General features: G+C 37.0%; 1 protein-coding gene across 5 annotated transcripts in view; it reads left to right on the plus strand.

Moving 5' to 3' along the window:
• The window catches only part of PRDM5 (PR/SET domain 5), a 94,647-nt gene that overhangs the window by 3,176 nt on the left and 78,683 nt on the right, over window positions 1-12,788 (plus strand). For all 5 annotated transcript variants that reach the window (XR_012775659.1, XM_075501163.1, XM_075501166.1 and 2 more), the window contains exon 2: window positions 2,145-2,228. Coding sequence is in view for 4 of the 5 variants with exons in the window: in XM_075501163.1 (XP_075357278.1) it covers window positions 2,145-2,228 (84 nt within the window). In the remaining variant the exon portion in view is untranslated. The remainder of the gene's footprint in view (window positions 1-2,144; window positions 2,229-12,788) is intronic.

Raw genomic sequence — 12,788 nt, forward strand, 5'->3', positions numbered from 1 at the left:
GGGATCCTTTGGATTGCAAGGATGAAAGTATTACTGAGGTGAGGGTTGTGGAAGCCTCCAAAGTAGTTAAGGAAGAAATTAATCTCTTTATGCCCTCTTCAAGAGTGTTATTCTGCCACTGAAGTGAGTATGGGAAACTAGCTTTTTCAGGTTCCTTATTCATTATGTCTTCAAGTAATTTCCATTTCAAGTTTATGGAAGTTTTTTTTCTTTTTACAGAACTAATCTAGATTATAGTCCAATAAGCATCTTTTCATCTTGATAATTGCTATGAGTAATGAGAGATTCTGCAGATATAATTATGCCTTCTCTTAGAGCTCAGCGATTGTAGTGAGCTGCTTCCCTTGTTGCACCAAAACTACTTGTTGCTTTCTAAGTGAATGGGAAAAGCCAGTTCAGCCTGGCAGGAGGTGTCTGCTCCAGAAAGGGCCTACCTTATCTTTACTGAGCTAGGTAGGACCATACATTTCCAGAGCAGATTTCCTCTCCACCATCTTGACTCTTCTTCCTCCTTAGTCTAAGCAAACAGCGCAATCTAAGAAAATTGCCTCCCGTGTAATACCTGCATGGCCCCTATTAGACAGCAGTATGTTTGTTGGGGTGGCACTCAGCATAAGCTGGGAAACGTTGATGGCTGCACACATATAGCTGTATTGACCTATTTTCACCTTCATTGCTGATGAAGGTAAAAGGAGGAGGAAATTTCAGTTGGAGTATTACATCCCAGGATTTGTAAAGCTGTCAGGGGAGGAACCCTTACCTCATTTGATTAGCAAAACGATGAAGGGTGGTGTGGAGATCAGCGAGAAGTGACGGAGATGAAGCCCCATAGTTTTTGTTATCACTTCCCATATTTGTGTTTCAGTCACTGCTCTGGGCTCCAATTTTCTGCTGTTCTTGTCTTTTTACTTTCTGCTTTGCTGTTCTTTCTAATGAAATCTTAGTTGTGCACATTTTAAAATATTGCTCCTCAATTCTGTTGCCTTGTTACGCAATGCCAATTTTCTTTTCCTTTGTTTATTACCTCTTCGGATTTAATTTTAAATACCAGGATTTTTTTATTTGGTTGGTTACTTCTAAGAGCAATGATCCTGGAAGTTTTCCATTCCACTTCTTCCTCTGCACTCTACCTCTAGACGGTCTGTAAAAACTAAGCAAGAGGGAAAACATGCAAGCTGTTTCTGTGATCATGGAATGTGCCTGGGGGAAGGGACGTGTGGACAGGATTGATACTTTTATTAGCCAAAATACTGCTATTTTTAAAGAAACACCAAAGTTGCTTTTCATTATATAGTTATAATACCTAATGCATAAAAGTATATGGAGCTTTTTGATCTGAATACTGCCTAAAGGAACATAGCAGTCTGCATTCCGGTAGGGCTTGTCACTGCAAATAAGGACAAGGGGGTGGGAGGGAAGTTAGGCCTGTGCAAGAAAAAAGTCCTATTTAAATAATTTACCCCACTGCTAGCGTGATGTCTGTGAAGGAAAAAAACCACTGATACCCAAAACTTTTAGAAGAACATATCAATGGATGCTTTCACAGCATGTGTTATGACTAGCAGGTGGTATAACATTTTAATTTTGTTTATGAAGGCTTGAATTAATTCATAGACATGTGCATACTCCCTATGTTTTAAACGAATCTCTCTGTATGATCAAAACCTCAGTTATTCAGTGTTTTGATTTGTGGCACTTCAAAAAGTAGCGTTGCAAATAATCTTGCAAATAAATCTAATGTAAACTTTGTGCTTGCCAAATACTTTGTCTTAGGTGGATGTCTATTGCAAGGTGCTTCCTGAAAATCTTATAAGAAATGTAAGAAATTTCACTTGTAAATTTCAGCCTTATTTAAAATAAAGAAAAATGGTGTTTCCCAAAGGGGAAATAAGTATGTAGAGGAAAGGTATGGTTTTAAGAGATTCTCCAAGCTATGAAAAGAATGGGAATGAGCTTGAAGTTGAACCATCAAGGATGTGCACCTTCTTGGCCTGTAGTAGGATGACAAAGAAAAACTCTCCTTTTCCATTTGAAGCTAAAAATGATACCTCTGCTGGAGTTTGGTAATTCACTTGTGGTTTGTTTGTTTTTTTTTTTTCTTTCTTTCCCCCACTGATTCTTTTTCTTTTATAATTATTCCTTAGGGTGAAAAATTTGGCCCCTTTGCAGGGGAGAAGCGAATGCCGCAGGAACTGGATGAGAACACAGATTGCAGGCTCATGTGGGAAGTGAGTAGTCTACAGTGACATCATCACACCTAGCAAAAAGTGGTCTCAGAATTAAGTTTTTACTGTAACAAATACTTCTTTGTGTGTGTGTGTGTGTCCCCAAGATACTGTAGTGAGATTTTGTACTTATTGATGCTTTTAAAATATGCTTTTTGGGCAGAGGGGGATTGATTTCTTTAAAACGATAAAGAAATAGCAAATGATAGTTTCTAATCAATGAGGTGTGAAAAACAGCAAGTCAAGCAAAACATAAAAATATAACAACGTTGTGAAAAATTATTGAAAAATGTGAAAATGAAAAAAAATTAAAATCATTTGAATATGGGAAGATGATTGTAAGTTACTGAGATACTGATTTATGCTGAGGGACAGCGGCTGAGGGAGCTGGGACTGTTTAGCCTGGAGAAAAGGAGGCTGAGGGGAGACCTTATCGCTCTCTTCAACTACCTGAAAGGAGGTTGTAGAGAGGTGGGGTCGGTCTCTTCTCCCAGGTAACAAGTGATAGGACAAGAGGAAATGGCCTCCAGTTGCGCCAGGGGAGGTTTAGACTGGATATTGGGAAATTTTCCTTCACGGAAAGGGTTGTCCAGCACTGGAAGAGGCTGCCCAGGGCAGTGGTGGAGTCCCCATCCCTGGAGGTATTTAAAAGCCGTCTGGATGAGGTGCTTAGGGACATGGTGTAGTGGTGGGCTTGGCAGTGTTAGGTTTACGGTTGGACTCGATGATCTTAAAGGTCTTTTCCAACCTATATGATTCTGTGATTCTGTGAGTCTATGCTGATCAACAGGTGTCAGCTCATAGCTTCCTCCAACTAATATAAAACATTTCCTGCTGTGACACTTGTGGTAGGATTTGGTAATTGTATGATAAGTGAAGTTTTTAAATTTTAGCAACTTTGTAATGCAATGTGTAGTTGTGAGATCTTTAGCAGAATAAAAACCTGGTGCTGTGGGCAGATGAAGGCATAATGAGTTTCAGGGCTCTTCTAAACTTTTTTATATGTATTAGGCAGCAACAGTAGTTTATACACTAGATCTTGTAATTAGGTCCTTAACCTATCCAAGTTCCTGTCATAGCTGTATTTGCCTGTAGCAAAAATCTGTCTGAGTTTATCAGTTGAGGAGATTACACTAACTGAAAAATACTTGCAATAACAAATTTCCAACTTGTTATAAACACCTGCTTTTCGGTGTCTCTGTTCTGTCTTTGTAATCTTTTCTGCTCTAGGTCTTTGAGCAGAATTCCTTTCCTTCTTTTTCTCCTCCCTGCCCCAGCCAAGCAGTTTCTATTGAATGCATATTTAGTCCTGTTTTACACTGAGAAGGGGCTCATTTCCTACTCTTTCACCTTTCTATGGTTAGAGGTGGAAGGATGACTGTTATTTTTGTGTTATGTGGCACTGTACAAAAAAAACTTATGTTTGACATCTGGCTTAAAGCACTATCTGTGTATTTGTTACAAAATAAATGTTTGATTGAAAAAAAAAAGTCTAGCATTAACATCGCTGAGCGACTTATAAAGAGAGCATAGTGTTGATATGGTCTTAGCAGAGCTATAAATAGATTCTACATACTGGAACAATGAGTGGGAGAATGCTAAAAGCCCATCTCATTAAACCCAAACTCAGCATAAATACAGTGAGTGGCAAAATATTCCTAGATGAGTGTTAAGTCTGTGAATCCCTGTGCCTTTGTTTGCCCCCTTCCCTTTTCTTTCTTTTTATAATCTAGAGGTGTGCCCAAAATACCCTTTCCCAGAGAGGAGGTGTGGACAATTTGTTCCCCTCTCTGCCTTGGTTATGTACTCGGAGCAGCTGGTTTCATCTTCTTTGTTCTCAGCTGAAAACAAAACAATACAATGTGCTTTTATTACAAATGTTTGCTGAATACGCTATGTGTTAACGTGCCCTGGCTCACTTGCCTTTTCACAAGGTTTCTGCAGGTTATTTTAAATCAATAAAATACTTGAGCTAGAACAAGGTTTTCAGAAGGGATGGTGGGTGGATTATGGCAACGAGAAGGTCTTTAAGTTTGTTGGAAAGCCATATGATTTTCCAGATGCCTCATTGCTGATGATTAAATGAGATTTATCTGTTTCTGTAAGACTGAAAATAAAAGGCAAATACATGTATTTACTGATGACACTAATATGACCCCGTCGACAGCAAATCAGAAAATGAGTTTTTTATGAGCTGTTCTAAAACCATTTCATAATATCTTATTGTAACCTAGTTTTGAGAGCCTTGAAAAGATTCCTGCATACCAAATTTTATGACTTCCTGAATGTTTGAACCCAAGTTGTTCATGTTTACTGAAGTTGATCTGAACGTGAGCTTTATAATATAATTTAAATCATGCTGAGAGTCGTCTTAAGTTGAAAATAGAGACCAGGAATGCAGAAAGTAAAAAGTTGAACAGTCCAAGTAGACGGTTATTCCAGAGACTGTGGGAGGCAGTCACAGTAACTAGCCAAGTTTGTACGTAGTCAGCTGTACCAAAGATATTAAAAATAATTAATTTGAAGACTATTGGATGAAGGCACACTAAAGCCTGATCTCACAGGCTGATGGCAGTCAAAAAAAATATGTTTTCAGAGAGGTCACCTTTAGAAAGCAGGCTAAGTAGTAGAGGCTTTTTATATAAGCCAAAATGAACATGAGTGGAACATTTCTTTTCTTGGTATGTGATGCCTGGGATCTGAGCTTGAATTTTGTGGAATAGTTTTCTGTGAGGAAGTTTACCACATGCATTTCTAGTTGTGTAGAGCTGTGGTCTGTGATGTGGTCTGTTTTGATCAAGCTATTCCTTTTTCTCCGAGACCAACATTGTGAGTTGGCATCTTTAAGATGTCACATTGAGACAGAACTGTACACATTATGTTTTCTTTTGGTCTTTGGGAAAACATGGAACCCAAAAGAATTTACTGGGTCCAGTGATTTTGTTAAATAAAGCTCTGAGGATGTTAGAGTTTATGTTTAAATTAAATATAGCAGAATGCTATTAGTCTGCCTGTAACTTGCATAGTTTTGAAGAAATCAAAGGTTTACACTTGCTCGTTCAACAGATTCCAGAGGACTGGGGTGGGGAAGCATCCTTGATCATGCTGTAAGGATCTTTGTAAAGAGCTACATGCTGAAGTGTTTTATTTACAAGTGACATGAAACGGAAAAAACCCCAAACCTGTGGTAACCACGTTAGGAGTAATAAGATAAAGCTAAGAAAATGTCCAAATGGCTTTGTGCTTCTTCTTTCTTTGTGTCAAAAAACCACCTCCCCGTTATCCCCCAACCCCCATGTCATTATCTCTCAGACTGAACTTCGTGTTGTGCTAGTTAAGTATGCAACTAGTTGCTGGTGATGAATTGAGAGTTTTGTTCTTACTGTTAGCATCCCACTAACACCTTGATTAAATACTGCTTTGTTGGTCCGTATTAGTATACTTGGCATAGCAATTTTGTTATGTGTATTTGTTGGAAGAGCAAGTGCTTTAAGGCAAGAACAGAATAATCTTTAGTTATGAAAGTTCACAGAAGTTTTTGCCTCTGGAGGCTCAGATGTCCATTTGCAAAGGGAAGATATCCATTCAGTTTATTATTTTGTTTATTGTCCCTAACCAAGAAAGTAGCATTCATTTCACTACTATTGGATTGTGGCAAGCATATACTTTTGGTGATGACTTTGGCAAATGTTAAAACAGGGAGGGCTGGAAAGACTTAATCGTTCTTCAAATACTATGACATACCATGAAGAAATGTTGGTCAGGATTGGATGGCACATAATACGCTGTGTAATGCTGAATGTTACATATTTCAGGTTTGGTTTCTGTCTGTCTGCCAACATTATGTTTTCTTCATTGTTATATTAAAACAGAGAAGAACAGAAGCATGCTGGAAATCAGTCTTTCAATGGAAACTAATGTACATGTTTATTTGTATGAGAAAATGAAATGAACTTATGTTTCTACTGCTTAACTCTCATTGCTTTTGCAGTGGCAATTGTTTCCAGTTAAATAACCCTGCCTGAAAACTAGTGAAGGCAGTAGAAAATCTGCTGTTGGCTACAACCAGCTTTAGATCAGAACTTTAATGTTTAGGATTGAGGTATTAGAAGTCAAGCACTTTAGGCTAATGGTGGTGGGTTTTTTGTTGGTTTGGTTGGGGTTTTTTTGGTGTTTTTTTTTTTTTTTGATATCTTGCCTATAAAATGTGGTTCTGGCATAGGAAGGCTTTTACATACAAGCATTAAGTTGAATTATGTCCTGAGTTTCATGATAAAATAAATCTTAATTTGAAGAATTCTGTGTTTTTGCTCTCAAGATGAATGTAATATTAGAAATCTAGTTCTTAGCAATGTAGTCTTTATTTTTTCTGTGTGAAGACTACCTTCCCAGTCATTACTCCTCAGATAGTATTTACATTTAAAATTATTTGCTATTAATGTTTTTGTGTGAATCTTTGTTTAATTTTCAGAAACATTTTTGTTTTTCTCATTTCTTAGACAAATGCATCTGGATGCATTTTTACGCAAGTTGCATTTAAAATAACTTTTGCCACACATAACAGTCAGACATTGATGCCCTATCTCAGTTGCAAGTTTGCATTCTAGATTTTCAATTTTGTTAAATTAATCCCCACTGGAGTGTCTAAAGTAGTTACTAATATTCTTACCAGTTTGTTTATTTAGCTAAATTTCATTAATCAGCTCTTTTAAAGCTTGATTTAGTCATCTTTATTCATGTTAAGTGTATGACTTTGTTTTAATTTTTTGTGACTTTTGTAACAGGAACCTTAATGATCTGGTTTTGGTGATGAGAAGAATCTGCTCCTGAAAGTGACTGAGAATGTTAGCTTCACGTCTTCAGTTACGTGGTTTATTTAAGATGTTAGAAAGTACATGCTGATAGGTTGAGATGCTAGTATTCTAATCTGAACTTGTTATAGAAGATCACGCACAATTTGGTTAAGGAGATTTGGGTATCCTTCCAGTGAACGTGAAGTTCAGCCCTTCTTGTGAAAGCTCTGCAAAATGTTAGCAGAAGTCTAGGAATGATCTTTCTGAATGATTCTGTCTCTGACAAGGTCAAGTAACGTCATGCGGCAGCAGGAGCTTCATGAACGTGAAAAACGGTTGTTCTATATTTTGGCTGAAGAAAAATGTAGCATGCATCTATGTCCCAGTACTTCTTAGTAAGTAAATCAACAGTTGCTGCCTCAGGTTTCCTTTGCAAGTGTTATTTTAATACTTTCTACAGCAATGTTAAAATGTGAGTTTCTACTATGCAGCGAATGCTGTGACAGAGGTCTGAAACTGAGGATGCAGAAGTATTGCATCTAGCCGTTTTATACTATTAACAATAAAAATCATGTTTTCAGCTATTAAAAAAAATGCAATGCAGGAAACAGTACTTTTCTTTACATGATTGTTTGAATGAATATAGATTTTTAGATTTATAAATGTTTAGAAAATGGTTTCCAGAAAGCAGACAGTGTGTTTACTGCCTTCAGCAAAGATAACCATCTGCTTATTTTCAGTGAAGCTTTTTTTTCTTCTTCTCTTGCCAGGTGTGCATGGTAGAGTGTTTGCAATTGCACTCATGAGCATTTTGAAGTAGCATACATGACAACTTTCGATGTATTTTGAAAATCTGGAGATAATCTCATTGCAGCATAAAAGGCTAGCAGATGGAGTACTGCATGTTGTTGATGGGCATTACAAGCAGCTTAGACATTTATTTAGGCCTGTGTAGGGTTTCATATGGTAGCTTATACAATGACTAGGGGCACATTTTTTTCCGAATACTTGTGTAGTGACGTGGTGTTTGTTAATGTGGCATAATTCAAGGATGTCCTGATTGATCTTGAGGTAAAACCCCCTGTGTCATAACAGTGAATGTCAGGTACTTCATCTTACTGTGAAGTCATTTGACTAAATTAGTTCAGCGACGCCTTTTGTGTTGATTCTCAGGAAGATAATTCTTAGACACCTCAATCTGAGGTGCTTTCGTGTCTGGTGCATGCTTTGGATATGTGTATGCATATCACTCACTGTAGTGAGTGACCAAATACTGAGGGTGTTGTAGTAAAATGGGAAGATACCTTGTTCTGGGTTATCAGGCATGAATTTGGATCAGCCTTGTTCTAGGCTCATGGCAAAGAGCCTGTACTTAATTAAGTAGCAATTCGTTTCATATTTATTTAGCCTGGGAAATCAAAGGTGACTGCATGTCTGGTCACATCACTTACTGGTAATAGAAACTCCAAGTTATCTCCATTGCTTACAGAAACTACAGGAACATCTTGGTCTCAGTGGTCAAAAGAGCCTCAGCAATAAATGGCTCCTAGACCAAAATGGTTTATTGAACTACAGCAGGCAGCCTCAACTTTTGTGGATTTACTCCTTTATTTAGAGGAAATAGGGATAAGGTCCTGTTTCCTGTTTTTAAACAAAACATTAGAGTATGACATCATCTACTGGTGGCTAGGCTTTTGAGGTCTATTTCTAGCTTTTTCACTGATTCTCCATGTTAACCATAGGCGTATCATACAATCCTTCTAGGTCTCTCTTAATCTATGAAGATGACTGAATCCTTTATTATTTAGCAGTGGTCTCATGACTTAAGAGCATTTTTAGTTTGGTGGCCTTAGAAAATCAATCAGAAATACTTTTGTACTTGAGTTCAGGCCCTGTTAAAATAGTTTTTAAGGTCTTTTCTGGATTAACCACTGTAACTTGAGGATCTTAAGGAACACACCTCAAGCTAACTGGATGATTTTGCTTACTTCAGGTAATACCAACTGTATAGAAATTGGGAAAATAACATTCAAACATAAAATTATTCATGTAGACAGGTGACAGGTTCAAATGTTACAGTTTTTAAATACAAATATGTTCACTAGCATTGTGAAGTTGATACTACTTCATAAAATTATCAGGGAACCTCAGTCCTGTAAAAATCTTTTGCCTCTATTTTAAGTACCTTATAACTGTAAAAGATTGTAACAGATCAGATGTATAGGGGAAATGCAGTAATTTACTTGCAGATACATTAAGAAAATATTCCTTAAAGAATTTTCTACTTTAGTTTGTGATATACAAAAGTGTTTTTCATTTCTTCTCCCCGAAAGACATCCTCAGTTTTCCAACAATTTCCTGCCAGCAATAGTTGTGGTAGGCAGGTTGTCCTGAAAATTCTTGGAGTGGTTGGGTGATTGGAAAGGGGTCCCCTGGGAGCAGACTGGAAGCTTTGTTGCAGAATGAATCCTGTTTAGTTCTCCAGGTCTCGTATGGAGTAAGTGGTAAGGATATGTGTGGGAATATTTGTAAAAGAGGGCTCTCAGAGATGAAGAAAGCCAAGAAACCTTATTCAATATGGGGAGGTTTTTTTTGTTGTGCTCCAGAAATGTACATGCTGAGTCCTAGTTCTGTGGTGTAGAGAGGTGAATTGCAGTATCTTTAAGTTTCTTGAGAAGCATGTAAGCAGTGATACTGTCATCCCATTTTCTTCCCTTGCTGTTACAGCCGGTGCAGCTGCCAGGGCTGGGGGGAGATACTGAAGCTATACAGTACATTTCTCATGTTTTCCAGTGTCACTGATGGAGGAGTGCAGGAGGGGAAAATTCCTTGTTGCTGTGGCTAGCAGAATTGTGTGGGCCTATGGTGCAACATCTGTCTTAGTGACATTCATCTCTGATCCTGTCTCCTTGGATATCAGAACAGATTTACAGGCAGACCCACGTGTAAGCATTATAACTTGTATTTGTTGATATATCTTCTAATTAAACTGATTTTCTTGTTTGGTGATCGTGCCACAAAGCAGAAGGATGACTGAGGACTTCTGTGGACTGTTATTGGAGGGAACACCCTTTGGGACATATTCCAAACTGCATTTCGATTAATAATTCAATATGGATATTTAGGTGCACTTATTTTAAACTGAAAATGTAGAGTTTAGCTGTTTATTTCATTTAATTACCATGATTATCTTATACTGGCTTTGAGTTTGAGAAATATATTTGCAAAGCAAGAGCTGGTCTTTTTGTTTGTTTTAAATATTGATTATTTAAATATTGATTAAGATCACTGCCAAAGATCGGTTGTTCATTTAGGAAACTCACCTATCCATGCAACCAGTGAGAAAAGGAATGGTAAATATCACCAGTCTAGTCTGTGTGAAGTACAGTGTTTTGACTGTTTTTCTTGACTTTTCTTCCTCACATCTGTGTATTTGATGCAGCATTACTTCTTTACAAGGTGAAAAAAGCAATAGAAAATATAGCACATCTTTAAGAGATTTATCGTGTTCTTTTATCAATAGTTTCCTTATGTGTTAAGTCTTTGCTTTGTGTTTGATATCTCTTTATGGGTTGGCAGAGACTGAGAAAGCACAACTGACATGATCATGTATCATTTAAGTGAATATAAATTACTTTTATATAATTTAAGGATCAAGCAAATGAAGAAGAATGGATGAAAAGCTAGATAGTGTAACATATGTTTTTTATAATAGGATCTTGATTGCTTCTCTTTCCAATTCGAGTCAAGATCTGATGGAAACCTTTATAGGACCTACATGGTGGGCTTCTGTAACCCATACTTTGGTAGCTAAATCACAAAGCTATTAGCTTGACTTCAGTTACTCAAAGATGCTAATCTGCAATGTTAACCGTTTACACTCAAAGTGAGGTTCTGCTCTGTGGATTTTTCTATTTAGAACTGGAAGATTATTACAGTATAACCAATGCAGCGCTTCTGCTTGGCAGGTGGCTTTTCAGGAGGTGAATACACTGTTAGCATGTATTTTTGTGTAAATTTGGAGCTTGCTTTTATGGTTTGATTGCACTCATTCTGCCCATGCTCCTAATGAAAACAACGGTTCCAATAATGAGCAGGCATAACTTCACAGGGTGATAGTCACAGAATGACAGAATGGCTGAGCTTGGAAGGGACCTCTGGAGGTCATCTGGTCCAACCCCCCTGCCACCTAGTAGGGCCAAGTAGGGCCACCTAGTACAAGCTGCCCAGGACAGCTTTTGAGTATCTACATCTTTGAGGATGGAGACTACACAACCTCTCTGGGAAACCCATTGCAGTGCTTAGCGTTAGATAATATTGTTTCCAGGTGCATTTAAATATGTAGGTTTGACATTTTTCACTGTGGTTAATCTGTGTGTTTGAAAGTAAAACAACTTTTAAAGTTTGAAATATTAGCACTTTTTCATAATGTGTCCTTCCTTTGGAAGAACAACAATAAATTTTGAAGACTTTTATTTGTTTGCAGAACTACAGTAGGTTTTTTTGTTTTAATCTGAGAACAATATGCTGTCACCAGCTATTATTGTAATGGAATACAGTTTTTTCTTTCGAATGATATCCTAAATGTTTAGGTAATTTAAGCAGTCATACTGAAGAAATATGATATTGCATCTATTAGAAACAAATATAGCAAGAATGTGAGCAATTTAAATACAAAGCCATGAAGACAATCTGATTTTGATCTTACATAGCTGAAATCCCTAGCTCTTAGGAAATACCTGCTCTGGATACTTCTTGTTGACAGATGAAAAAGAAAATATGTTCATTATATAAATAAATCACATGGAATAATAGTGTGGCTGTATGACCTTTTTGCATGGCTGTCTTCTGTATTTGTGGAGATTCGGATGATCCATTATTTAAAACAAAACAATCCATTTTTTATATGGCAGTGGCAGCTGTATTTTTTCAGCAGTATGTATTTGTGTTTTGAGGAGGAAGAATGACTTGGTTAATATTAAGTTTCTATTTCTATTGTTTTTATTTTTTCAATGTAAGCTGGAATTTTGTCACAGTCATAGAAATTCTGTGGATCTGTAATGGTAGCCAAAAGCTTGTGATGTGGAGATGACTTATCTTCTATGTGCAATTCTTTTTTTTAAAGTGGCTTCTTCACTTAGTGGATAAAACCTGAACATGTTTGTTTCCTCTACTAAATAATTTACAGCCCTTCACCTATATCGTATACTAATTTGTTTACTGAAATAATCTCCTATTCTGCTAAAATTTCAGCCAAGCATAGTTTAAGTCTGACTGCTATTCATTGAGGCTACATATTTAAATTTCATTTAGAGAGGCATATATAAAAGACGTTCAAGTGAACTGTTAAATAGGATATATGGAATGAATAAATGCAATTATATTGGTCCTTGATTTGAAGATAGATCTCCATCCAAAGGCAAGATGGATTTTGCCCTTGCTAAAGGGAAAAAACCAAAAACCTAACAACCAAAACCAAACCCAAACCGAAAACCAAACCCATAGAAGACTTGAAAGGGAAGTTAGGAATATGGTTTTCAATAAGTGTTTTATAAGTTTCTGGGATATCTGGGATTGGTGTGGGGCAGTAAGAAGTAACAATAATGAAAGCATATCTACTGAATTTGGGATTTGAATGAAGAAGAAAAGTTACATTTAGTGATAAAGAAGTAAAAAGAGGATTTAGTGATGGAGTAGTGGGATGGGAATGGAGACAGAACTGGTAATTCAGGTTGGAAGTTGGTTGAGTAACTGGTAAGATTACAGAAGA

Source organism: Mycteria americana, chromosome 4, assembly GCF_035582795.1.
Source record: "Mycteria americana isolate JAX WOST 10 ecotype Jacksonville Zoo and Gardens chromosome 4, USCA_MyAme_1.0, whole genome shotgun sequence".
NCBI lineage: Eukaryota > Metazoa > Chordata > Aves > Ciconiiformes > Ciconiidae > Mycteria > Mycteria americana.